This window comes from Anguilla anguilla, chromosome 4 (assembly GCF_013347855.1).
Source record: "Anguilla anguilla isolate fAngAng1 chromosome 4, fAngAng1.pri, whole genome shotgun sequence".
Taxonomy (NCBI): Eukaryota; Metazoa; Chordata; class Actinopteri; order Anguilliformes; family Anguillidae; genus Anguilla; species Anguilla anguilla.
The window spans coordinates 555120-582327 of NC_049204.1; the positions used below are offsets into that span (position 1 = coordinate 555120).

The following is a 27208-nucleotide window of genomic DNA, read 5'->3' on the forward strand; positions in this document are numbered from 1 at the left end:
ACGACTGCCACTGCACTCTGCTGCTGCTTCACTCTGCTGCACGACTGCTACTGCGCTCTGCTGCATTACTGCCACTGCGCCCTGCTGCACGACTGCCACTGCGCCCTGCTGCCACTGCGCTCTGCTGCCACTGCGCTCTGCTGCATTACTGCCACTGCGCTCTGCTGCACGACTGCCACTGTGCCCTGCTGCCACTGCACTCTACTGCCACTGCGCCCTGCTGCACGACTGCCACTGCGCCCTGCTGCCACTGCACTCTGCTGCACGACTGCCACTGCGCCCTGCTGCCACTGCGCTCTACTGCATTACTGCCACTGCGCTCTGCTGCACGACTGCCACTGCGCCCTGCTGCCACTGCGCCCTGCTGCCACTGCACTCTGCTGCACGACTGCCACTGCGCTCTGCTGCCACTGCACTCTGCTGCACGACTGCCACTGCGCTCTGCTGCCACTGCGCTCTGCTGCACGACTGCCACTGCACTCTGCTGCATGACTGCCACTGCGCCCTGCTGCCACTGAGCTCTGCTGCATGACTGCACAAGCACACGCACACGCACACGCATACGCACACACACACGCAGCATGCACACACACACGCAGCGTGCACTCACACACACAGGCAAGGACTCCACAGCTCAGCCTCACAGAACCTAAACATTCCGCACTGAAAGTCTCCCTGTTTCCCCGAGCACTCCTCTGCTAGAGCTTCATAAACAGGGTGCACTTCCACACTTCTGCAATACCAGTGAGCAGCACTAGATGTCACCCACGTGCTGCAACACTGCACCGGACCCCCCACATTGCCGTAGCAACAGCCTCCCAGAAGCCCCACTCAGATAACTGGAGTTGTGTTATGATGACAAACGAGTGAAAAGCGAGAGGAACAGACGGGTGAGCTGCTTGAGTGTCTGTGCATATCTGAAGGCGTCAGAGGAAGACGATCACCCCACCCAAACTCCTGCCAATCAGAGAGGTAAGAAGGCCGTAACGAAGGCGTGTCTGTGGACAGGGCGGAGCCCACCTGGGATCAGCCAATCGCCTCCGCCGCCAGGCTTCCGCCCAACTGCGTCGCTCAGCGCTCAGGGGAGGGTGTGGGCGAGCGCTCGCTAGAGGGCGTGGCCAAGCACTCAGGGGAGGGCGTGGCTGAGCGCCTGATGGAGGGCATGGCCAAGTGCTCGCTGGAGGGTGTGGCCAAGCACTCAGGGGCGTGGCTGAGCACTCGGTGGAGGGTGTGGCCAAGCGCTCGCTGGAGGGCGTGGCCGAGCGCTCGCTGGAGGGCGTGGCCTAGCGCTCGCTGGGGGGCGTGGCCAAGCATGCTCAGTTCAGCGCGTGCTGGCGGATGGTGTGGAAGATCCAGTCCATCTTGGTGGTCCAGCCCCCGTGGTGAGCGTCGTTCATCTGCTTCATGAAGTAGTCGAGCGCCTCCTGCTCCGTCTTGTCCAGCGCCAGCGTCTTGCGGATGTATGCGATGTCGTCGAAGGACTGCAGCTCGGGCATCCCGGACCCCAGCATCATGGAGAACAGGTTGATGAAGAGGTTGGCGTGTTGGCGGATGGCGAGGTAGGCCTTGTAGCACATCTCCTGAAACCTGCACACACAAGGACTTATTACACACTGTTACACATCTCCTGAAACTCGCACACACAAGGACTTAATACACACTGTTCATGCTGAATAATGAACCTACTGTGGAGAAGTACGTTCTTAATAGCAGTGCCCCGTTTTGGAATTGAACCTGCAACCTCTAAGCTCAGTTGTCTAAGCTCTATACTACAGCGGCATGTTTCTGAGCCCTAAAGCAGCTGAAGAGGGGGAAGGCCTGGCCGTCTGTACTGTCCGTACCGTTGGTCAGACGCACAGACAGGTTTGTTCCAGCCCATGTCCAGCAGAAATACAAACAGATGTTTCCTTAACCCCCAGTGAGCTGGGATGAGGCTTTACTTATTGTGCTCTACCACTCTGATTATTCTGAATGCCAACCATCTGTCAACACACACACACACACACACACACACACGCTTGCACAGGCACGCACAGACACAGACAGACACACACACACGCACACACACGCTTGCACAGGCACGCGCAGACACAGACAGACACACACACACACGCTTGCACAGGCATGCACCCACACACATACACACACTTGCCACTTGCATAGGCAGGCACAGACACAGACACTCTCACACACACACACACAGACACAGACACAGACACACACTTGCACAGGCATGCTACAAACACACGCACGCACGCGAGCACAGACACACGTGCTTGCACAGGCACGCACAGACACACACACACGCTTGCACAGGCACACACACACGCACAGACACAGACACACACACACACATGCTTGCACAGGCACACACAGACACAGACACAGACACACACACAGCTCTCTTACCTCTCAAACTCCCTAGTCTTGGTGCACTCCTGCGTTCCCTTGCTGATCACAATTAAGAAGTCCTGTGTTAAAACAAAGGGAACCCGCTCTCGCTTATAGCCAAATTTCTTCTTCTTGTGATCCAGGAAATGGCCAAAATCAATGTGGAAGAGCTGCAGGAACAGGAAACAGCAAGTTTCACTGAGGTTAGATACCTGTTGGGTTTTTTTTTTTAAATGCAATCACCCTCCAACCCCTCCCAGTTTAAAAAGGCCAATTGTATTGGAAGGCTCATCTCTGCAGGGGAGAGCAGACGCGATGGATCCTCAAATACCATTGGTCATTTCAAACAGTGAGGGGACAGAGGTGGGGAGTGGGACAGCATAGGTCGCCTTACCTGTCCATCATCCTTCACCATGATGTTGCTGTTGTGCCGGTCGCCGATCCCCAGGATGAAGGTGGCTACACAGTACCCAGCACAGGAGCGCGTGAACAGATCCACTGCAGGATCATACCTGCGCGTCAGACCCAGAGACGGCACTAAGCCACTGTGTGCCAATACACCCTCGAACATTACACTGTCTCAATACACCATACTCATACACCACACCAGTACACTCTATTAATACACCATACCCATACACCTTCGAACATTACACTGCCTCAATACACCATACTCATACACCGTCTCAATACACCATACCCATACACCCTCAAACATTACACTGCCTCAATACACCATACCCATACACCCTCAAACATTACACTGCCTCAATACACCATACTCATACACCCTCAAACATTACACTGTCTCAATACACCATACTCATACACCACACCAGTACACTCTATTAATACCCCCTACCAATACACCCTCAAACATTACTGTCTCAATACACCATACTCATACACCACACCAGTACACTCTATTAATACCCCCTACCAATACACCCTCAAACATTACACTGTCTCAATACACCATACTCATACACCACACAAGTACCCTCTATTAATACACCATACCCATACACCCTCAAACATTACACTGTCGCAATACACCATACTCATACACCACACCAGTACACTCTATTAATACACCATACCCATACACCAAGCATGGCCTGCTTCAGGGAAAAGGCCGTGACTCACATCTCTCCCTTGTTCTTGTCTTTGAGCCACTGGTGGAGGGTGTGGCTGTTGAACTGCAGCGCCCCCTTCAGGCCTCCTTTGCACTGAATCTGCATGATGGTGTGAGAGTTCCGCACCACCTCGATGAGCCCCACACAGTCCCCGATGGACAGACAGCCGTACGGGAGCATCCTAACACAGACAGAAACATCTTACACATTATACACACACATACACGCCCTCACATGCCCTCACACACTACAGCTAACAGTCTTTAAACACACTCCATTACATTCACACACAGAAGCTTCCTCAATCACAGGGTTTTACCTGCTGGAAATTTCAGGCGGTACACAACTCTACAACTTTCTGAAAGTACTGATCGTAATGATGCCATTACTTACTGCTGAAGCTGTGTTTTGTGTTGAAACTGTTATGTGTTGAAGCTGTGTTTTGTGCTGAGGCTGTGTTTTGTGCTGAAGCTGTGTTTTGTGCTGAATCTGTGTTTTGTGTTGAAGCTGTGTTTTGCGCTGTGGCTGTGTTTTGCGTTGAAGCTGTGTTTTATCATGGTAAATACTGAATCTGCTTCAGACACAGCCCGGTAGTTAAGTGCAGTCTCAGACACAGCCGGTAGGTAAGTGCAGTCTCAGACACAGCCGGTAGGTAAGTGCAGTCTCAGACACAGCCCGGTAGGTAAGTGCAGTCTCAGACACAGCCCGGTAGGTAAGTGCAGTCTCAGACACAGCCGGTAGGTAAGTGCAGTCTCAGACACAGCCCGGTAGGTAAGTGCAGTCTCAGACACAGCCCGGTAGATAAGTGCAGTCTCAGACAGCCCGGTAGGTAAGTGCAGTCTCAGACACAGCCGGTAGATAAGTGCAGTCTCAGACACAGCCCGGTAGGTAAGTGCAGTCTCAGACACAGCCGGTAGGTAAGTGCAGTCTCAGACACAGCCCGGTAGGTAAGTGCAGTCTCAGACACAGCCGGTAGGTAAGTGCAGTCTCAGAGACAGCCCGGTAGGTAAGTGCAGTCTCAGACACAGCCGGTAACACAGCCGGTAGGTAAGTGCAGTCTCAGACACAGCCTGGTAGGTAAGTGCAGTCTCAGACACAGCCGGTAGGTAAGTGCAGTCTCAGACACAGCCGGTAACACAGCCGGTAGGTAAGTGCAGTCTCAGACACAGCCCGGTAGGTAAGTGCAGTCTCAGACACAGCCGGTAGGTAAGTGCAGTCTCAGAGACAGCCCGGTAGGTAAGTGCAGTCTCAGACACAGCCGGTAACACAGCCGGTAGGTAAGTGCAGTCTCAGACACAGCCTGGTAGGTAAGTGCAGTCTCAGACACAGCCGGTAGGTAAGTGCAGTCTCAGACACAGCCCGGTAGGTAAGTGCAGTCTCAGACACAGCCCGGTAGGTAAGTGCAGTCTCAGACACAGCCGGTAGGTAAGTGCAGTCTCAGACACAGCCGGTAGGTAAGTGCAGTCTCAGACACAGCCCGGTAGGTAAGTGTGGTCTCAGACGCTGCAGTGTTGGGAGTACCGGAGGTCCAGGCCCTGGTTCTGCCAGATGTTCTCCATGATTCGGATGATCTGAAGGGTCAGCATGTCCTGCCGCAGATCTGTGCAAACAGGGTTTAAACGTGGTGGTGTGGTGAGGAGCTGACGTTTCAGCGTAGTCATAAACATGAACACATAAACATGAACACATGAACATGAACACGTGGCAGAGGGAGCACACTGCGCAGGTCACACACCGTCTCCGTTCTTGAAGATGATCTCGTTGTTCTGGAAGAGCAGCTCGGACATGATGTCGGGGTTCTCCCAGTTCAGCCACAGCGGCCGCTTGGCGGAGGACATGATCCGGCATTCTTCCAGGCTGCAGCGTGGAGAGAAAAAGACAGAAGAGCCTGTAAATATCAGCAGCAATGTGCTTTGATAGAGCATTATACTCACCCAGCACAACACATTACAGAATTACAATCAGACAGCACAACACATTACAGCATTACACTCAGACAGCACAACACATTACAGCATTACACTCAGACAGCACAACACATTACAGCATTACACTCAGACAGCACAACACATTACAGCATTATGCTCAGACAGCACAACACATTACAGCATTACACTCAGCCAGCACAGCACAACACAACACATTACAGCATTACACTCAGCCAGCACAACACATTACAGCATTACACTCAGACAGCACAACACAACACATTACAGCATTACACTCAGACAGCACAACACAACACATTACAGCATTACACTCAGCCAGCACAACACATTACAGCATTACACTCAGACAGCACAACACATTACAGCATTACACTCAGCCAGCACAACACATTACAGCATTATGCTCAGACAGCACAACACATTACAGCATTACACTCAGCCAGCACAGCACAACACAACACATTACAGCATTACACTCAGACAGCACAACACATTACAGCATTACACTCAGACAGCACAACACAACACATTACAGCATCACACTCACCCAGCACAACACATTACAGCATTACACTCACCCAGCACAACACATTACAGCATCACACTCACCCAGCACAACACTCTACTGTTTATACACACATTACACATTAGTGTATATGGACTGTGGAGCCCCTGGCTGTAGGGCCCCTGGCTGGCGTACCGTAGGTTGCCCAGCTGGTGTGCGGGGTTGAGGGGGGAGGTGAAGTTCTGCAGGGCGTCCATATAGTCCGGCCTCCTCATCTGCTCCACCAGGAACTTCATCTGTACCTGCAGAGAGCAAACACACCTGAAAACAGGGCCCAAAACTGGGCCCCCAAGGGCCACACACCTGGGAACAGGGCCCCAAACCGGGCTCCAAGGGCCACACACACCTGAGAACAGGGCCCCAAACCGGGCCCCCAAGGGCCACACACCTGAGAACAGGGCCCCAAAATTAGACCATGAAACTGAACGACTGTTCCCTCTAACACACTGCTTTACAGACCGAGCCTGAAATAAGCCAAAAGATAAAGACTTACATGGACATTTTCACATCTATAAACAGGCAAATAATACGATTTCCTTTTGACAAAGTTTGTTATTTATAAGCACAAGAGCTGGACGCCTGACGAGGTGTGTATGTTCTGTCTGGGTTTTCACTTCAAATTCACTTCTGACTGGCAGCACACTGCTGATTGGTTAAAAAGCAAATGCCATGTTTATTATTCCATAAACAAGCTCTCCAAATATCCATTACCCAATCCTCCTGTAGAGGGCACTATAAGAACATTGTTTGATTCAGGATAAAATACACTTACTTTCACCATTTTCTCTTTTTCTCTCTCTCTCTCTCTCGTACTGTCCTACTCTCTCTCGTACTCTCTATCTCTCTCTACCTTCTGCGTCTCGTCTTTCTTCTCCTGCTTCAGGATGTCGGTCAGGTTGATGAGCTTCTCCATGGCCTCCACCTGCCTGCTCAGGTGCTTCAGGTACATTCCGCAGGCTCGGCAGTACGACTCCAGCAGCAGGCCGAAGCGCTGGCTCACCGTCTTATTGTGCATTTCGGACCTGCGGGAAGGGTCAGCGTCAGAGCCTGAGGACAGGCTTACTGAGCGCGCTCAGTCAGGGCGTTCAGAGCCTCTGAGGACAGGCTTACTGAGTGCGCTCAGTCAGGGCGTTCAGAGCCTCTGAGGACAGGCTTACTGAGCGCGCTCAGTCAGGGCGTTCAGAGCCTCTGAGGACAGGCTTACTGAGCGCGCTCAGTCAGGGCGTTCAGAGCCTCGGAGGACAGGCTTACTGAGTGCGCTCAGTCAGGGCGTTCAGAGCCTCTGAGGACAGGCTTACTGAGAGCGCTCAGTCAGGGCGTTCAGAGCCTCTGAGGACAGGCTTACTGAGTGCGCTCAGTCAGGGCGTTCAGAGCCTCTGAGGACAGGCTTACTGAGCGCGCTCAGTCAGGGCGTTCAGAGCCTCTGAGGACAGGCTTACTGAGCGCGCTCAGTCAGGGCGTTCAGAGCCTCTGAGGACAGGCTTACTGAGTGCGCTCAGTCAGGGCGTTCAGAGCCTCTGAGGACAGGCTTACTGAGCGCGCTCAGTCAGGGCGTTCAGAGCCTCTGAGGACAGGCTTACTGAGTGCGCTCAGTCAGGGCGTTCAGAGCCTCTGAGGACAGGCTTACTGAGCGCGCTCAGTCAGGGCGTTCAGAGCCTCTGAGCTGTGTTCTTACTGAGCGCGCTCAGTCAGGGCATTCACAGCCCCTGAGGACAAGCTTACTGAGCGCGCTCAGTCAGGGCATTCACAGCCCCTGAGGACAAGCTTACTGAGCGCGCTCAGTCAGGGCATTCAGAGCCTCTGAGCTGCGTTCTTACTGAGCACGCTCAGGGCATTCAGAGCCTCTGAGCTGCGTTCTTACTGAGCACGCTCAGGGCATTCAGAGCACTCTGAGCTATGTTCTTACTGAGCACGCTCAGTCAGGGCATTCAGAGCCTCTGAGCTGTGTTCTTACTGAGCACGCTCAGGGCATTCAGAGCCTCTGAGCTGTGTTCTTACTGAGCGCGCTCAGTCAGGGCATTCAGAGCCTCTGAGCTGTGTTCTTACTGAGCACGCTCAGTCAGGGCATTCAGAGCCTCTGAGCAGGCATTCTTACTGAGCATGCTCAGTAAGGGTATTTAGAATGAATTTCATGATTCCAACATCATTTGAAAGTCAAAATAATGCGTTTCAGTCAAACATAAAAATGAACATTGTTAATTTATTAGAATTCATGCTGATAAAAGTTGAACAGCTCCATAATATAATTTTCCAGCTTTCAAGCTCAAACTGAACATGGCAGTCTCCCTTTTCACGAGATCTGACTGAAGCCACCGATCTCTCTGCAGCAGCTGTGTTTACAAAAGAGCCGAACATCACAGGCAGCATCATGGCCGTCACTGCTGCTACTGAGCAGATCAGCCACGCTGGGACAGGGCTCTGATTCCGGCTCACAGCCACGCTGGGACAGGGCTCTGATTCCAGCTCACAGCCACGCTGGGACAGGGCTCAGATTCCGGCTCACAGCCACGCTGGGACAGGGCTCTGATTCCGGCTCACAGACGGACACCGAACAGGGTTCACACACAAATTTAATTCAAGCACTTGTGACACAACACTGACATCTTTGTATAATGTCAATTTTAGAGACTAAAATGATCCTTAAAACTTTTTCAAGCGCTTCATGGAAGAGTCCGTTTCTCCAGGGATCAGACAGCCAGTGATGTGAGGGCCCACTTTCAAGCTCTGGGTACAGCTGAGCTGGAGAACCCTAACCCATCCACACACGCATACACCCTAACCCAACCACACGGGTGTACACCCTAACCCAACCACACACGTGTACACCCTAACCCAACCACACGCGTGTACACCCTAACCCAACCACACCCGAGTACACCCTAACCCTAACCCATCCACACGCATGTTCACCCTAACCCTAACCCATCCACACACGTGTACACCCCAACCCATCCACACGCGTGTACACCCTAACCCAACCACACCCTAACCCTAACCCATCCACACGCATGTTCACCCTAACCCTAACCCTAACCCATCCACACGTCCTCCCTAACCCTAACCATCCACACACGTGTACACCCCAACCCATCCACACGCATGTACACCCTAACCCAACCACACCCGAGTACACCCTAACCCTAACCCATCCACACGCATGTTCACCCTAACCCTAACCCATCCACACATGTCCTCCCTAACCCTAACCCATCCACAAGCGTGTACATCCTAACCATAACCCATCCACACACGCGTACACCCTAAACCATCCACACACGTGTACACCCTAACCCTAACCCAACCACACGCGTGTAGACCCTAACCCTAACCCATCCACACGCATGTACACCCTAACCATAACTTATCCACACGCATGTACACCCTAAACCATCCACACGCGTGTCCACCCTCACCCTAACCCATCCACACACGTGTACATCCCAACCCATCCACACGTATGAACACCCTAAACCATCCACACACGCGTACACACACTGGTGGACCGCAGACAGCCACACTGACAGAGGAGACATGCTTAACACACACTCCGTAGGATAGCCCTTAGACAATGGAGGGCATCCTGAAAGACAGCTGAATTAATTCTGCACTCTAATGGTGTTTACAGTCTGCTGCAGGCTCTGGGTGTTCTCTCTGGGGCCTCTGTTTGAGACGGCTCCCGCCTGCAGTCCTGTCTGGTACTCTACATTAGCACTGCAGCACGCCCACCCAGGCTGAGCCAAACCAGCTCAGACCTACAGAGCACCAAGCAAGAACCATCTCCCGGTCAACCAATCACACTGCTGCTTCAGCGTGAAGCTCAACCAATCACACTGCTGCTTCAGCATAAAGTCGTTATCTCAGCTCTCAAAAGAAGAATGGAAAACCATCTACTTACTTCAAGTGCCAGAAGAAGAAATGTCCTATTCTCTGATTGGTCAAAGCCTTTTTCAGTAGGAATCGCACCAGGGGGTTGTCCAGGTACTGCTCGTATTTTAGGACCTGACAGGTACAGGAACATCAGACTTATAATATGCCAGCCCTGCTTAGCCTCAGTTCTAATCAAGCTCATAACCCCAATCGGTTCTCGGTGCAGCTCTCGCACGCGTCTGAAAGGAACCCTGGCTGTGCGGCACAAACACAGAGATGCCTCACCTGGACCAGCTGAATGAGGTACTGAGACAGCTTGTCATCAGTCAGATACTTCTCCAGGCAGCGAACGGCGAAGTCTCGGATCATGGGGTCGGGGTAGTTACAGTCCAGCAGCTCCATGGCCTGCTCAGGCTTTATCGCCGGCCAGTCCTTCAGAAGGCAGTACATCTTACAGGGAAAACAGCGTCAACGGCAGCATTAACATCAGCACCAACGGCAGCATTAACATCAGCACTAATATTAGCACCAACGGCAGCATTAACATCAGCACTAATATTAGCACCAACGGCAGCATTAACATCAGCACTAATATTAGCGTCAACAGCAACATTAACATCAGCACTAATATTAGCATCAACGGCAGCATTAACATCAGCACTAATATTAGCGTCAACAGCAACATTAACATCAGCACTAATATTAGCGTCAACGGCAGCATTAACATCAGCACTAATATTAGCATGAACATCAGCATTAGCATCAGCACTAATATTAGCGTCAACAGCAACATTAACATCAGCACTAATATTAGCATCAACGGCAGCATTAACATCAGCACTAATATTAGCACCAACGGCAGCATTAACATCAGCACTAATATTAGCACCAACGGCAGCATTAACATCAGCACTAATATTAGCATGAACATTAGCATTAACATCAGCACTAATATTAGCACCAACGGCAGCATTAACATCAGCACTAATATTAGCATCAACGGCAGCATTAACATCAGCACTAATATTAGCGTCAACAGCAACATTAACATCAGCACTAATATTAGCACCAACGGCAGCATTAACATCAGCACTAATATTAGCATGAACATCAGCATTAGCATCAGCACTAATATTAGCATGAACATTAGCAGTAACATCAGCACTAATATTAGCGTCAACAGCAGCATCAACATCAGCACTAATATTAGCATGAACATTAGCATTAACATCAGCACTAATATTAGCGTCAACAGCAGCAATAACATCAGCACTAATATTAGCATCAACATCAGCATCAACACTAATATTAGCATGAACATTAGCATTAACATCAGCACTAATATTAATAACTGAATAACTGATAACTGAAAACATACCTTTTTAATCTAGCTTATATCTAGCAGCACTGTTTATTTTTATTAATTTTTTAATTTTTGTTTTTACTGATTTCTTTGTCTGCATTTTATTTTATTTTTTAAATTTTATTTCTGTATTCTGTATCTCTGTATTTTTCTTTTCAATTCTTTGATGCTGAATGTAAAGCACTTTGAGCTACATTTTATGTATGGAAGGTGCTATATAAATAAAGCTTATTATTATTATTATCGTTAGCATGAACATTAGCACCAACATCAGCACTAATATTAGCATGAACATTAGCATTAACATCAGCACTAATATTAGCATGAACATTAGCATCAAAAAAGGGGCAGAGGGGGAGAGAGGGGCCAGGGCGTAACCGGGGCAGGGGCCACTGGCTGCAGCTGTGTACCTGGGCTACTTCATCTCTGGAGTTCCACTTGACCGCCAGCAGGATCTTAGGCAGGATTTCTGGGATATTTACAGAGTAGTGTCTGGGGGAGAGATCAGAAAGGCAAGTTAAAGTAGGCCTGAGACTGCACCGCCCCACTCGCCCAGTGGTCTGCCCTGCCTGCACACCCAGCCCACCTGCCAGCCCACCTCGCCTGCCCGCCTACACACCCCAAGAGCTGTGGAGCGTCCTGGAGGGCCATGCGTATGCCATCCCTCCAGGAACACGAGGGTGCACCAGCTGTCATGAAATGGCAGTCCTTTCCTGCAATCCATCTGGGGATCCCCTTTCCAACAGTAGGAATAGGGGCCTACCCCTGTAGCAGGGTGTGTGATGTAATTGTGTGTGTGTGAGAGAGAGATGGGTGTGTGACGTGGGTGTGTGTGACGTACCTGTGCCTCCACAGGAAGTCCTTCTCCTGCTCAGTGATCTCAGACAGGGGGTCTCTGTTGCAGACCAGGCGAAGCTGCTCACTGTCGCTGTCCGTCAGGGCGTGGTCTCGCGCCAGGCGGCTGCTCTGCAGGGGCACATCACATCCTGCTCCTCAACACACTGCACTGGGTGGGGCCTGCGCTGTCTAACAGGGCTAGTTGCTAACCTGGGAGCCAGTGTAACAAGGCTAGCTGCTAGCCTGAGAGCCAGTGTGAAGGGGCTAGCTGTTAGCCTAAGAGCCAGCATAATGGGGCTAGCTGCTAGCTTGAGAGCCAGAATAATGGGGCATGCTGCTAGCCTGAGAGACAGCATAATGGGGCCAGTTGCTAGCCTGAGAGACAGCAGAATGGGGCAAGCTGCTAGCCTGAGTGGCAGCATAATGGGGCTAGCTGCTAGCCTGAGTGGCAGCATAATGGGGCTAGCTGCTAGCCTGAGAGCCAGCATAATGGGGCTAGCTGCTAGCCTGAGAGCCAGTGTAACGTGGCTCGCTGCTAGCCCAGGGCTCTGCAGTGCTCCCATTTTAGGAGCATTTGCTCCTGAAATTTGAAGTATGCTAACCGGAAAAGCAATTTAGGAGCACATCTACTAATTAGGATGCATTAGAGTGCTCCTAAATCTTTCAACTTCGAAACACATGTGCTCCTTGGACAAAATGTTATAGTGGTGCACTGTAGCCTGTAGCACTCTCTCCACTGCTGAATGAAGGGAACACTCAGAGGTGCAGCTGCTGGGGAGAGATAAACAGGCTTTAGCCCTTCCCTGCTTTGACCCTTCCCTACGGTTAACCCTAACCCGGATATCCATGTTTCCACAGACGTGGCCGCTGTGTTTACAGAATCAAGCCGCACAAGCTAAATCACGAGGAAAACAAGCATAAACACACCTGTGTCCTCAAATACACGCACCAGAGCACTGCCCCAATGACAGGCACCAGAGCATTGCCCCAATGACACGCAGTAGAGCACTGCCCCAATGACAGGCACCACAGCACTGCCCCAATGACACGCAGTAGAGCACTGCCCCAATGACAGGCACCACAGCACTGCCCCAATGACAGGCACCAGAGCACTGCCCCAATGACAGGCACCACAGCACTGCCCCAATGACAGGCACCACAGCACTGCCCCAATGACAGGCACCACAGCACTGCCCCAATGACAGGCACCAGAGCACTGCCCCAATGACAGGCACCACAGCACTGCCCCAATGACAGGCACCACAGCACTGCCCCAATGACACGCAGTAGAGCACTGCCCCAATAGCATGCACTAGAGTAGGATGCATGTGCAGATGTGTGTGCATGTCTGGAAGTGCGTCCTCGCACGGGTTCGTATATGGGTATGCATGCGCGCAGGTGTGTGTGCCCGTATGGGAGCGCGTGTGTGTATGATCGCGTGTGCGTGTCTGCGTGCGGCTGTGTAGACGCGTACAGGTGTGTGTGCTTACGGGCGCATGCGTGTGCGGGTGTGTAAACGCGGACAGGTGTGTGTGCCCATATGGGGGAGTGTGTGTGTACGGGCGTGTGCATCTCACCAAGCCAGTATGGCAGTAGTTGAAGCCCAGTTCTCTGGATATGCTCCAGTTAGCGTGGTCCTCTATGGTGGCCATGTCCGGAAACTTCACTGGGCTGCTGAAGTAATCAAACTCCAGCTCCAAACAGGGCGTTTCCTGCCATGGGATCCAGACACACACACACATAATCACACCAGGGAGAAATACTCTATATGAAGCACTTTGTCCCTTCAGACACTGGTAAAAATCCCTGCAGATTAATACAAGCATTACTTTTCCGCAATATTCCAAACTAATTATTTTTTAATGATAGCAGCTTTGGTTTAGGAAAAGAGCCACATGTTTTGTTTAAATTTTCAAATACATGTGTGAATTCTTAATGAAACAGTTTATCAATTAAAACGTAAAATCATATGAAAAACAACTCGATACAAAATACTACTGAAAATAAGTGTAAAATGGTCAATAATCTTTGTTAATCATACAGGGATCTAAAGAGTTCAGGTGAGTATGACACGGTGAATGGTGCTGCAGTTGCTTTACCTTGTTAGGATTGGAGCCCGTGACCCCGATGGGGTTGAGCAGGTCCTCCAGGCCGTGGGGCACAGGCCACAGGTTGAGCGCCATTTTCCCTGAGACCAGAGTATGCGTGTAGTCAAAGAGATTAACATTGCCCCAGGCCAGCGGACAGTGCTCCTGAAACACAACCAGCGCTCTGGTGACAAATCTGCAAAATAACAACACCCGGGAAGTATCTCTCACACTGCAGCTTGGCTTTAGGGTGTGGAGTTGAGATTATCTCAGTGCACCTCCCTCTTGTATCGCAATGTAACTTGGTTTTAGCATAGGCTAGTTTAGGGCTTAGCGCATGCTCTTCCTGTACTCCACCAGCCTAATTAAAAAGCTCAACAGAAAACACAGGCAGAAATGAGCGGTTAGCACAGTTAGCGCAGGAGGGAGCGGTTAGCACAGTTAGCGCAGGAGGGAGCGGTTAGCACAGTTAGCGCAGTAGGGAGCTGTTAGCGCAGGAGGGAGCGGTTAACACAGTTAGCGTAGTAGGGAGCTGTTAGCGCAGGAGGGAGCGGTTAGCACAGTTAGCGCAGTAGGGAGCTGTTAGCGCAGGAGGGAGCGGTTAGCACAGTTAGCGCAGGAGGGAGCGGTTAGCGCAGGAGGGAGCGGTTAGCGCAGGAGGGAGCGGTTAGCGCAGGAGGGAGCGGTTAGCGCAGGAGGGAGCAGTTAGCGCAGGAGGGAGCAGTTAGCGCAGGAGGGAGCAGTTAGCTCAGAGAGCGTGGTTAGAGCAGGAAGGCGTGGTTACAGCAGGAAGGCGTGGTTAGAGCAGGAAGGCGTGGTTAGCGCAGGAAGGCGTGGTTAGCGCAGGAGGGCGTGGTTAGCGCAGGAAGGCGTGGTTAGAGCAGGAAGGCGTGGTTAGAGCGGGAGGGCGTGGTTAGAGCAGGAAGGCGTGGTTACAGCAGGAAGGCGTGGTTAGAGCAGGAGGGCGTGGTTAGCGCAGGAGGGCGTGGTTAGCGCAGGAGGGCGTGGTTAGAGCAGGAAGGCGTGGTTAGAGCAGGAAGGCGTGGTTAGAGCAGGAGGGCGTGGTTAGAGCAGGAGGGCGTGGTTAGCGCAGGAGGGCGTGGTTAGCGCAGGAGGGCGTGGTTAGAGCAGGGGGGCGTGGTTAGCGCAGGAGGGCGTGGTTAGAGCAGGAAGGCGTGGTTAGAGCAGGAAGGCGTGGTTAGTGCAGGAGGGCGTGGTTAGAGCAGGGGGGCGTGGTTAGCGCAGGAGGGCGTGGTTAGAGCAGGAGGGCGTGGTTAGAGCAGGAAGGCGTGGTTAGAGCAGGAGGGCGTGGTTAGCGCAGGAGGGCGTGGTTAGCGCAGGAGGGCGTGGTTAGACCAGGAGGGCGTGGTTAGACCAGGAGGGCGTGGTTAGCGCAGGAGGGCGTGGTTAGTCCAGGAGGGCGTGGTTACAGCAGGAGGGCGTGGCTCACCTCTTTCGCCCCTTTCCTCCCTTTGACGGAGCAGATGGACAGACAGAGTCGCGCGGCTCGCGGGATGTCAGGAATGTACATGTCGTAGTTCAGCCACTCGTTCCACCTGGGGGGGGGGGGGGGGGGGGGACAGACAGACGGACACACAGCTGCGTTCAGTACACTGAGCACGTGCTGCTGTCCATTCAGGCCAGAGACACAGCCAGAGCCCTTCTGTACCGGTCCGTCTGGCTTCAGTGCACACAGGAGTCCTTTCTGGGCCACAGAAAGACCTCCAGAAAAAACTGAGGAACTGAGACAGAGGGAAGCCCAGCAGTTCAGTCCCTCAGAACCACACCTGCTCACCCCGTTACTTTTACTGTGAGAACGACTCACACTCATGGGTAATATTCACTTTCCTAAACTATTCCTGAATATGTTAAGATACATTATTTTAAGAGATGCAGTGTTTAGAAGTTTAGTATTTTTGTGTACATTTGAACATCCCGTGTTTAAGACTCTGGATCAGAAGCATTCTGCCTGCTTGCTGTCATCTGCAACGTATGCTTTATCCGAAACATCTGCTGACACAAGGGGTTTCACAGATGGGGAAACTAACTTTCTTTGAGATTATAAGCAAAAGCATTTTAGATGACTAGGCTACTTTTTAAACCAAATAAAAAATGTTTTGATTTTCAGGTGTAAGCTGCTTAGACCCACACACACACGCACAAACGCGCGCACACACACACACACAGACACACACGTACACAGGCACACACGCGCACACGCACACACGCACGCACACACACACACGTACACAGGCACACACGCACACACACACACACACACAGACACACACGTACACAGGCACGCACACAGGCCACTGAGGGCTGAGAACTTCACTTTAACGCGGTGACAGGCCTGAACTTTAGAAAGCTCACCCTTTTAAAAAGGATCAGCACTACAATGCCCACCCCCTTAACTGTGTTTAATGTGGTAAAAACTGCATCTGGGTCTTTCACATTAAATCATTTTAATTACAACATTGAGTCACATTAAGCCATCTGACTAGCAAAAAGACTTGAAATCATTTTCTTACATTTTTCTTACAATTTCTTACAGTTTCATCATGCCTGAAATGATTCCACAAACATTACACAAGTACATATTAATCATTAAAAACACATTAAAAAAAGGTTTGTGACAGTTATCAGACATGCAGAAACCCTTCATATTTCCAGAATGCACCACACTGGGGAGGGGGAGGGGGTCACTGCCAGCTTAAGCAGAAGGTCCCTCCCCAGGGGGAATCTGGGAAGTGTCCTGTAGGGGGCTGCCGTACCTGGGATTGGAGCAGGGGACGCGTTGAGTGTTCACATTATCACACATCTGCTCCCCTCCGTGGTAGATCCCCGTCCGAACGTAAATCTACAGCAGAGGGACAAACACAGCACATTATAAACCACACACATCACAGGGGTCATCAGAGGGTCAATGCATTATAAACCACATGCATCACAGGGGTCATCACAGGGTCACTGTGTTAAAAACCAAACACATCACAGGGTCACTGCATTAAAAACCACACGCATCACAGGGGTCATTAAACGGTCACTGCATTAAAAACCACACACATCACAGGGGTCATCACAGGGTCACTGTGTTAAAAACCACACGCACAGGTCATCACAGGTAACAGCATTCCAGCTAATTACTGAAATAGTCTCAATTTACAGTGTAAAAACTGCACACTTTTTCCATTGCCATCTGATCAGTTGTTGCAGAAGAAAACTAACAGATGCTGTAATGGCTGCCATGCATCACCCAGGTGGGTACGACACACTTGTGATGGTCCAGATGACCCCACCCTCCATCACTTTTAAAAACACAGGTTAACCGCTCATATTCCATCTAGCAAAGGTTGAAAATGTAAATAAAAGTCCACCAGAGGAAAGAAGCAGCACCTTATCGATGTCCCGGATGTTGACATTGACGTAGGTGGCGCACAGAACGCGGATGCGCAGCGTGCCGTTGATGGTCCACAGGGACTTGGTGGAGGCCTCGCCGTTCATGTAGGGCGTAGCGGTGGAGATGCGGCGGGCGTAGGAGGGCATGGTGAAGGTGTCCATGGGCAGCTGGGAGTATAGGCTCTCCTTGGCCATCAGCATCAGGTTGGGCATGCGGCCGAGCATGATGCAGCTCCGCACATACTGCCAACACACAACATCCATCAGACCAGCTCCGTACATACTGCCAACACACAACATCTACCAGACCAGCTCCGCACATACTGCCAACACACAACATCTACCAGACCAGCTCCGCACATACTGCCAACACACAACATCCATCAGACCAGCTCCGTACATACTGCCAACACACAACATCTACCAGACCAGCTCTGCACATACTGCCAACACACAACATCTATCAGACCAGCTCTGCACATACTGCCAACACACAACATCTACCAGACCAGCTCCGCACATACTGCCAACACACAACATCTATCAGACCAGCTCTGCACATACTGCCAACACACAACATCCATCAGACCAGCTCCGTACATACTGCCAACACACAACATCTATCAGACCAGCTCCGCACATACTGCCAACACACAACATCTATCAGACCAGCTCTGCACATACTGCCAACACACAACATCTATCAGACCAGCTCTGCACACTGTCAACACACAACATTTATCAAACCAGTTCCGCACATACTTCTACAGTACCAAACTTAAACACATACAAGCAAGCCCATGTGCACAGACATTACACTCTGTGCCATTTCTCTCTGAAAAACAGACCAGGCCCCAAGCTCTCAGTCTGAGGTGGGAGACATCATGGCTGACCATACAGATATGAAACCATGCTGTATTTGAAAAATGTGATGTGTCATTTAAATTCAGCCCATAAGCAAAATTTAGATGTAAAAACACCCTGATGGCAACCGGAGTGTGTGAGAGCATGCCGGAGTGTGTGACAGTGTGTGAGAGTGTGCTGGAGTATGTTGGCATGTCCCGAGGAACCTTAAGATAACTCGTAGGGACCCATGGTGACCTTTGGTAAACCTAAGCTGTGAGGCGGGGCCTACCTTGTACTGGCTGAGGGGGCAGTGTGGGGCGGGGCCTACCTTGTCCTGGCTGAGGGGGCACTGTGGGGCGGGGCCTACCTTATACTGGCTGAGGGGGCACTGTGGGGCGGGGCCTACCTTGTACTGGCTGAGGGGGCACTGTGGGGCGGGGCCTACCTTGTACTGGCTGAGGGGGCACTGTGGGGCGGGGCCTACCTTATACTGGCTGAGGGGGCACTGTGGGGCGGGGCCTACCTTATACTGGCTGAGGGGGCACTGTGGGGCGGGGCCTACCTTATACTGGCTGAGGGGGCACTGTGGGGCGGGGCCTACCTTGTACTGGCTGAGGGGGCACTGTGGGGCGGGGCCTACCTTGTACTGGCTGAGGGGGCACTGTGGGGCGGGGCCTACCTTATACTGGCTGAGGGGGCACTGTGGGGCGGGGCCTACCTTGTACTGGCTGAGGGGGCACTGTGGGGCGGGGCCTACCTTATACTGGCTGAGGGGGCACTGTGGGGCGGGGCCTACCTTGTACTGGCTGAGGGGACACTTCTCCAGCAGATACTCGTCGCAGCCGCACACTTTGAGGATGTACTTTCCCTGGTACTCCTGCACGCACATCTTCAGCTGCTCCGGCGACAGCAGCATGCTGCGCGTCTTCTTCCGGATGGCCTCGGCGATCACCTGCTCCGGCACGCAGTCATGGTTGATCTTCAGCGTGTACTTCTGCTTGTCATTGTTGGGCGAGACGATGACCCAGATGACCACAATTATCTGACCTGGAAAAAACAAAATGGGGAATACGTGTGGGTGCAGGGGGCCACAGGTCAAACGTGTGGGTGCAGGGGGCCACAGGTCAAACGTGTGGGTGCAGGGGGCCACAGGTCAAACATGTGGGTGCAGGGGGCCACAGGTCAAACACGTGTGAGTGCAGGGGGACACAGGTCAAACACATGTGGGTGCAGGGGGACACAGGTGAGACACGCGTGGGTGCAGGGGGCCACAGGTCAGACACGTGTGGGTGCAGGGGGCCACAGGTCAGACACGTGTGGGTGAAGGGGGCCACAGGTCAAACACGTGAAGGTTCAGGGGGCCACAGGTCAAACACGTGTGGGTGCAGGGGGCCACAGATCAGACACGTATGGGTGCAGGGGGCCACAGGTCAAACACGTGTGGGTGCAGGGGGCCACAGGTCAGACACGTGTGGGTGCAGGGGGCCAATGGGCTTCAGGCACACGCCTCGCTCTCTCTCCTTGGGTAGTCAACACTAGAATAACTGATTATGTTCCATAAAGTGAACAGAGTGAGAAACCAAAAGGGCTCTGTGCTCCTGCTCTGCTCACTGTGAGAGACACAGAAACAAAACGCAAACTCATAATTCAAAGATACTTTCAATTTCCTTTCTTTAAGTAAACAGCAAAAGGCTGTCAGAGAATGTAGATGAGGAGAGTAATCTGCTCTTCTGAAGTCCTGTCGGATCACACTCAGCTTCAGCACCATCAGCAGAGAGTCTACAGGGCTGTGGCTGGCCTACCTTTGTCTAGTTTGCAGTAGATGTGCTTCGGAAGGTCCGGCGTCGACTCCATGTTGGGGGGGTAAACGTATAAAGCCCGGCTGTGGGGCCCACTGGCATCGCGGAGGTCCACTGAGTCCTTACAGACGTTGAGAATGTTTCTCCTGAAGTCCTGAACCTCGGGGTCCTTCACCAGGTCAAACTCACACACGGGCATGCCAATGGCGAAACCTGCCATGACCACACACAGACATGTCAATCAAAAAACCTGCCATGACCACACACAGACATGTCAATCAAAAAACCTGCCATGACAACACACAGGTCAGACACAGGCAGTCAGCTGACTCGGGACAAAGGTATTTGCCTGGCATCTCACTGGAATTGTAATATTAAGGCGTGATTCATGGGGAAGCAAAATTAATAAAGCAAAATGTGCTTTTCTGTACTGATGGAGAACATTACAGCCTGCAGATCAGAGCTAATCCTGGAGGCTCTTGGACAGCCGTGCACCATCAACCGTCCATAAGCAGATTACATCAAGAGCAGCACTTCTACTAGAAAACATCTCAACACGGCTACGTCCAAGTCCGAACGGTCAGTTACATAAAACCAGGTCAGAATTATTATCTTTACACAACTGATGCATTCTGATGTCAGAGGTCACAATGGGAGGACGGAGATCCGATAAGGAGGACAGGGGTCCCACCGATTTCGCGGTTGAGGATCTTCTCCTCTCGGTTGCCCACAGGCTCGATGACTTTCAGGAAAGGCTGAAAGAGTCGCAGGTCACAGAGCCTCCTGGTCTCATCATAGAACTCCTCCCGCTCGGCCTCCTGGGTCACGCTCACAAAGATGTAGGAGGTCTCCTCCTGCAGCAGGTGGTGCAGCGGGTACTTCCTGGCCTCTTTGAAGAGTTCATGTTTGATGGTGATCAGCGTAGCCTCACGGAGGCACTCCAGGGTCAGGATCATGCCGTTCGGTAGAAGGCAGTCCACCAAAATCCGCGGGGGCATCAAATGGATGCCCCATAGTTCCCCTGACGACGGTCTGGGGGGCATTTTTAAGCTCTGCCCGAGCCCCTCACAGCTTCAGTCCAGACGAGGCTGTCCGCTCCTGCAAAAGAAGCACAGGAGCGTGAGTTACACACAAGCCTTCTGCCCAAAGGCCACATGACAACACACAGCATCTATAAATGCACACAAACAATGAGACAGGAAGAAAAAGAAATGGCACATTTTTAAGTTCCAGTGCAAGATGAGAACACAACTGGAGGAGTGAAAGAGAATTTGAATGTCTCGTTTTCCCCGCCTGTAAGAGGCTATTTGTCTTATGCAATGAGAAAATTGGCAAGTTCTCATTTACCACCACAACGAACAGTAATAATTTTGAAGGAGTTAAAGGATTTCCTCTGTGGCTCAGCCATATCTTTCGCAACAAATAATGCACAAACCACCATCTGACGGGCCAGGACACCACTGGGGGGGGGGGGGGGGGGGTCAGAAAAACAACTCGGCAGCATGTCTCCATGGGAACAAGCTCAGAAATGCTCTGGGTGACTCCCTAAAATGAATGACCTCCTCAGACTGTGACTCACTACACAATGACACACTCACCCCCCCCCCCCCCCCCAAAAACACAGAACGAGCCAAAATGTCTCTGTAAATGAAATTCCACACCATACTAAATGGAGATATTTGGCTAAATGGAGATATTTACCCCCCATAGCAGGGCTCAGTTCATCGTCCTGAAGCAGCCCACAGACACAGAGTGATCCAGCAACAGGGAGGCCTGACAACACACTGCCCACAGCTGCTGTCCTGTATACCACCAGGCCTCAACATCTGATACACACAGCCCTCCAAATCGGCTTCAGAAACCGGCTTCAGAAACCAGCTTCAGAATATATACAGGCTTAACTCCTCTCGCTGGGCAAGCTCTAAGGCAGAGTTCAGTTAAACAACTTCAACAAAAAACTTCATGCACAGGAGCATTGTTGCATTTCAGAAATGTTGATGTTTTGACAGAAAGACAAATATATCAGATCGAGAAACTTCCATGTGATGCTGGTGGTCACAAAATATGATTTGTTTCATGCTGAAGAACTCAAAAAATAAACTTAATTTATCATTTTAAGACGGAAACTGTCCTGGTTAAAAGCTTGAAGCAGGAAAACACAATAATACAGGCACACAATTAAATCCATAGCATGGGAGACTTCTATAATCTCTTGCCATCATGCACCGCAGTACCCACCCATATACATTTTTGGACAACATGCAGCTTAATGTATGGGTAAAGCAAAGTAAGACACGCTTCAAATCACTGGTCAGGGAAAGTGCACGTGGTCCAAAAAGCAAAGCAATTAAAGGAGGACTGTGCATCATGTGCAGGCAGGTGTGTGTGGGTGTGTCAGAAACCCAGTGTAATTACACTGTCCGCCCTGACCCGCTGGCATTTCTTACAGTTACCATGTGCATTTCTCCTACGGGTAATCACCCAGCTCCACTCAGTTTTTATTTTTTTTTTCATAAATCGGCACCGTTTAACAAATGATCGCTAGCTCTAATAACGTTGTACCAAAATCCGCCTGTCTGAGCAATGGACCGGCCAGAGAGACAAACAAATTTGTAACCTGTCACAGGGCACATGGCGTTTTAAGCGTGACTCCATTCAGCCCTATCTCTGCTACAGCACAGACACGCTACCGATGCCTCGCATCACCAGCGAGGACACATTCAGAACATGGACAGAAATTCCACACTGTAATACTGTCAAGACACACCGTGAGGGAAACTCGGGGTGGACCTTCATTCCGTGTACAACTGCTCTGTCATTTGACAGGACTTCCTTCAGAACTGAGAACAAAACTGAACGAAGATAGCTGAGGCATGCACCTACTAGGGAATTGCCTAACAAAATTATAAAATGCGAGCCTGAATTTCGCATATGACATTGCGTATAAGACAAGAGAATTTGGACAAACAGTGCTGCATCTCAGACAGCGCGCTTACCTTGGGCCGACGGACTTTTCTTGAAGGAATGGTTCCCCTTCCTAGTTCAGACCACAACCATTGTCGATTACTCATCGACAGCGAGTCACTCCAGTCCCATTTCTGTCGAAAACATACAAGTGGTAACGTTACATTATTACTGATCCCGTCAATCGTCCCATCGATGATTCCTTCATATCTTATTAATATTAATTTACTATGCGGACTAATGCCAGACATTCAAACCAGCAGCGCCAAATGGAAACGCTTAATAACAGCCAGCCAATTCACAGCCCTCGGTTTCCACCTAGCTAGGTAGCAAGATAAGACAGCTGCACCTTTCATTATCAGCCCCAGTTCAATTCAACGTTAAAGAAACCTTAATAACGTGCAAATCATATCCGAATGCTAGTAATCCCATTCGCCGCTAACGTGATTCCATTATGCGAAAATGAACAGCTACGGTTTGTTTATCCAATCACTGTGTTGAAGACACAGTCAGGTATAGTTTATCAACCCCTTAGCTTAAAAAAGGTGTGAGATGCAGAGCACCCAAGAAACAACAAATAATAACTACATTAATATATTAATAAAGACCTTTAGCATGCTGATTGCAGACAACCCCATCCACTCGAGTCTCCGTGAGCCTTGTCAAACCGATATAACGTTAGCTCCGTAAATTAAACAATTACGCACTACCAGGCTAACTTCGGCACAATAGCTAAATCTAATTGTAAACTATACATGTCTGTAAAATAATGTGCTGCAATGTTTGCAAAGGCAGAATGGTGTTTTCGTTAATTCGCTCCCTAGATATCTAACGTTAAAGGCAACTCCTAAACTTGCCTGTGCCTTGCAATTACACCAGGTATGATAACTTAACTTACCTGATGATACCAATGCTAGGAACACCACCCTGCATCTACTCAACTTGACAGTTAGCCAAAGTGAGAATGGATTTACAATCCCCTAACGACTGTGACACTATAGTGGATGACTAGCTAGGGATCATAATTATTTTTACAAAGCTAATTAGTTACCAAAGTTCGATATTCAGTTATACTTAAAAGGTATCTTGCTTTCAAACAATGTGAGAAATGTAACAGCAGCTAGCAAATTGAAGATAACGATGGCCAGTTAAACTCGCTAGCTGGCTAAGCATCATGCAAAATGTGTGAACCTTAATTAATTAGCCAACGTCAGCTCTGAGCAAATGTATTTTGCTGAATTTCGTTAGGTGACGTTATTGGACACGAAACGTATTTTACTGAAGCTATATTTTAAAATAAAAGATAAGCTACGCTATTATTCCATGGCAAGTTGGATTCCTACGGTTAGCTGCCTGGCTAGCTAGCACACACAACACAACACTGAGCGGATACCAACTTGCTAGCAAGCTAGCTAAATAGCCATATAGCCAACGTTAGCCAAGTTAACGTTTCATTTTAACCAGATCTTCTTCGTCTATTCATTCAGATATACAGTGCTGAGCCTTCTTTAGTTACAATTATTTTAGTTTGCAGCTACCGTAAAATTGTACTTTTCCCCACGCTTTAGCTACCTCCACAGCTAAATAGCTAGCGTTCGTTAGCCATCTCGTTGCAGTGGTATAGCATAGCTAGCTAACGTTATTTTTTCAAAACAAGCCAAACCGTTTTCAAAATGGCAGCTGGCTAACTTAATTAAAATTAGAGTGGGTTTCTGCATTTACTAACTTGTCTGAAAATTGCGCGTATTATTTGCAGGTCGAACACTTTTGGCCACTTACCCACGGCTTTTCATTCCAGTAGGTGTTCCCCACTCCTCTCTCCTTTCTCAGGAGCCTTCAGTACTCCAGTCCGAGGCTCAGGCGGCCTAACCCCGGCCTGACAGCCGCAGCTTCTCCATAGCAACCGCAGGTCCTGTTTTTCTAGTATGGAAATCAGGCAGCAGCGAAAACATACCGCCACTTAACCCCCATTTAACAGGCACGAATGGCACCCAGCTATTTAAAAAGGAAAAATGAAAGTGTTGTAATTATTATAAATCCTATGAGTAAAAATCCAGCCAATTTTGCGATGCCAGGTACATAGATAGCCAGCTGTTTCCCTGCAGCACACAAAAATATACACCGCACTGGAGGAGATTCTCCTAGCTTACGTGCAGCGCTCAAGCCCGGTGTGGAGTGAGTTGCGGTGGGTTTGGTTTGGGGATCCTCCCGTGACTAGACTAGCGAGCTGAACTGAGCCGTAATTATATACTTGATTCATGAAATGCATAACATAGTTAACTAACTGCACATTTGTAAATGCGGAGCTGCTATACACATTCATAAGATTTTTAGCATAAAAATGAACTTGAGAATAGTCCTGTCCCGTCCTCGTTTACTCGTTTACTGGCTACGTTACTTTTAGTATCCTGTTACCCAAATCTGAGCAAAGTTTTCGCCAACCTGGAGACGCCAGTGCTGGTTGCTCTTTTTAAACGCGTATTATGTCGTATTTATTTTTAAAGGCAGCAATCTTTCTGACATATTATTCACTTCTTTGCTGAATAGGCATACGTGCGAGACGTCCAATAAATGTCTTTTATATGGTTTGACCACCAAATGCTGTCTAGCTTTCGACTCTATTCCGCGTTTCAGGCATTTGTTACAGTCATTAGTTTTAATTAAATTCGCGTAATACATGTGAACAAAATAATACACCTTAGGCTATATCTCACTTGTTGATTTTAGTTTTCCAAACAAATGGCATCTTTAATGTTTTATTGATGAGGCTAAATTAGCATCTTCCACCTCCTGCGGAACTGCAAACATGCCCTGAATGAGCTACTCCGTATCATTAGGCTTGTTTCGACTGCCCATTTTAAATCTCCGCAGAAACCCCAGATTTCTGCAGGCTATCAGTGCGTCAATTTACATCTTACTATAGGGCAGAACACGTAATGTTGACATTGATGACAGCACTCGAAATTCGGTACTTGTTTTTATACATTATGCCCTCTAACACAATTTTCCCCTTGAGGTCTCCAAAAATCAGTAACTATTTTCTGATTTATATGCTCATGCTGCACACCTTCAACTCTTTCTGTGGTTCTACCCTGCATAATATTTACAGTTTCATGTTAGTCTTCCCAAAACATACATGTCAACATTGCAATTGGTGAAGAAAATACTTTTCTTCAACTTCCAGCTTTTCCCAGAACAACTTAAAACAGTTTATAACATGCAAATTGACAACTTATTCAAGTGCAAGTGTGAAAAATGGGCTATTCACTCTTGCATGGTTTATATACTTACATTGTTTCCTGGACTTCATATATCAATTAAGAGTGGTTAAGTACACATTTTTAAAATCACTTGACCAGATTCCCTGGGTCTGAACTGGTTGCTGTTTTAAGGTGGAAACAAAAACCAGCAGATCCAGCAGCTTCCCCAAGGGTGACAGTGAAAGTGGCTAATCCATAGCTAGCATGCAGTGGTCTATAGAGCCTGCTGATCTTCTGGACTGATTTTGCCATGATACTTAACAGCATAATCCATATTTTGCCATGCAAAGGTTACCTCAGTAAGAGACTGACATACAGTCTGTGGGTTCAATGCTAATTTTCAAGTCATATACAACGCACACAATACCATCAGCTGTATCAGGCAAAAGTGCAATACATTTCTATTACTCTTTATGGTGTACACATTTTAAACAGCCACATTCCCTGTTCCCTAGAGATGCCATGCCCTGAGGAAGCCCAGTCACACTGTCTAAATCCACACACCAGGTGTGAAGTTTTGAGCAAACCGTCTAGCTGCAGCAGTATTTTAATTAGCACCATGGCTCAGTAACACCTTCAGTTCCAGTTTGGAGGGATCCAAGAGATGACTGCCTGATTCCTGCCAATAAAACATCACCGTCACTCAAACTGTAACATGAAACATGTTCTGAAGGCACATTAATAATGAACATGCCTTAATTGTTTAAGTGAAAATACAATGTACTCAGTTCAGTGTGATATAAAT

At 49.7% G+C, this 27208-nt stretch overlaps 1 protein-coding gene across 2 annotated transcripts; it reads right to left on the reverse strand.

The window, feature by feature from the left end:
• Positions 1 to 477: 477 nt before the first annotated feature.
• Positions 478 to 25632, reverse strand: LOC118225726 (phosphatidylinositol 4,5-bisphosphate 3-kinase catalytic subunit alpha isoform-like). Of its 2 annotated transcripts, XM_035414619.1 has the most exons (23): positions 25354 to 25632; positions 24983 to 25198; positions 23236 to 23337; positions 20931 to 21337; positions 20243 to 20452; positions 19237 to 19487; positions 17592 to 17837; positions 16970 to 17055; positions 15646 to 15751; positions 14208 to 14360; positions 13686 to 13820; positions 12113 to 12237; positions 11682 to 11763; positions 10194 to 10358; positions 9937 to 10040; positions 6892 to 7063; positions 6177 to 6283; positions 5263 to 5384; positions 5049 to 5127; positions 3538 to 3708; positions 2786 to 2903; positions 2410 to 2561; positions 1317 to 1587 (listed from the first exon to the last, which is right to left on the reverse strand). In XM_035414619.1, exons 4-23 carry the CDS (start codon positions 21280 to 21282, stop codon positions 1317 to 1319), a joined length of 3207 nt encoding a protein of 1068 aa, XP_035270510.1. In that variant the 5' UTR covers positions 21283 to 21337; positions 23236 to 23337; positions 24983 to 25198; positions 25354 to 25632. The 2 variants fall into 2 exon arrangements, with proteins under 2 accessions (XP_035270511.1, XP_035270510.1); XM_035414620.1 differs by having other exon boundaries at positions 478 to 1587; positions 24983 to 25631.
• Between the last annotated feature and the right edge of the window lie 1576 nt (positions 25633 to 27208).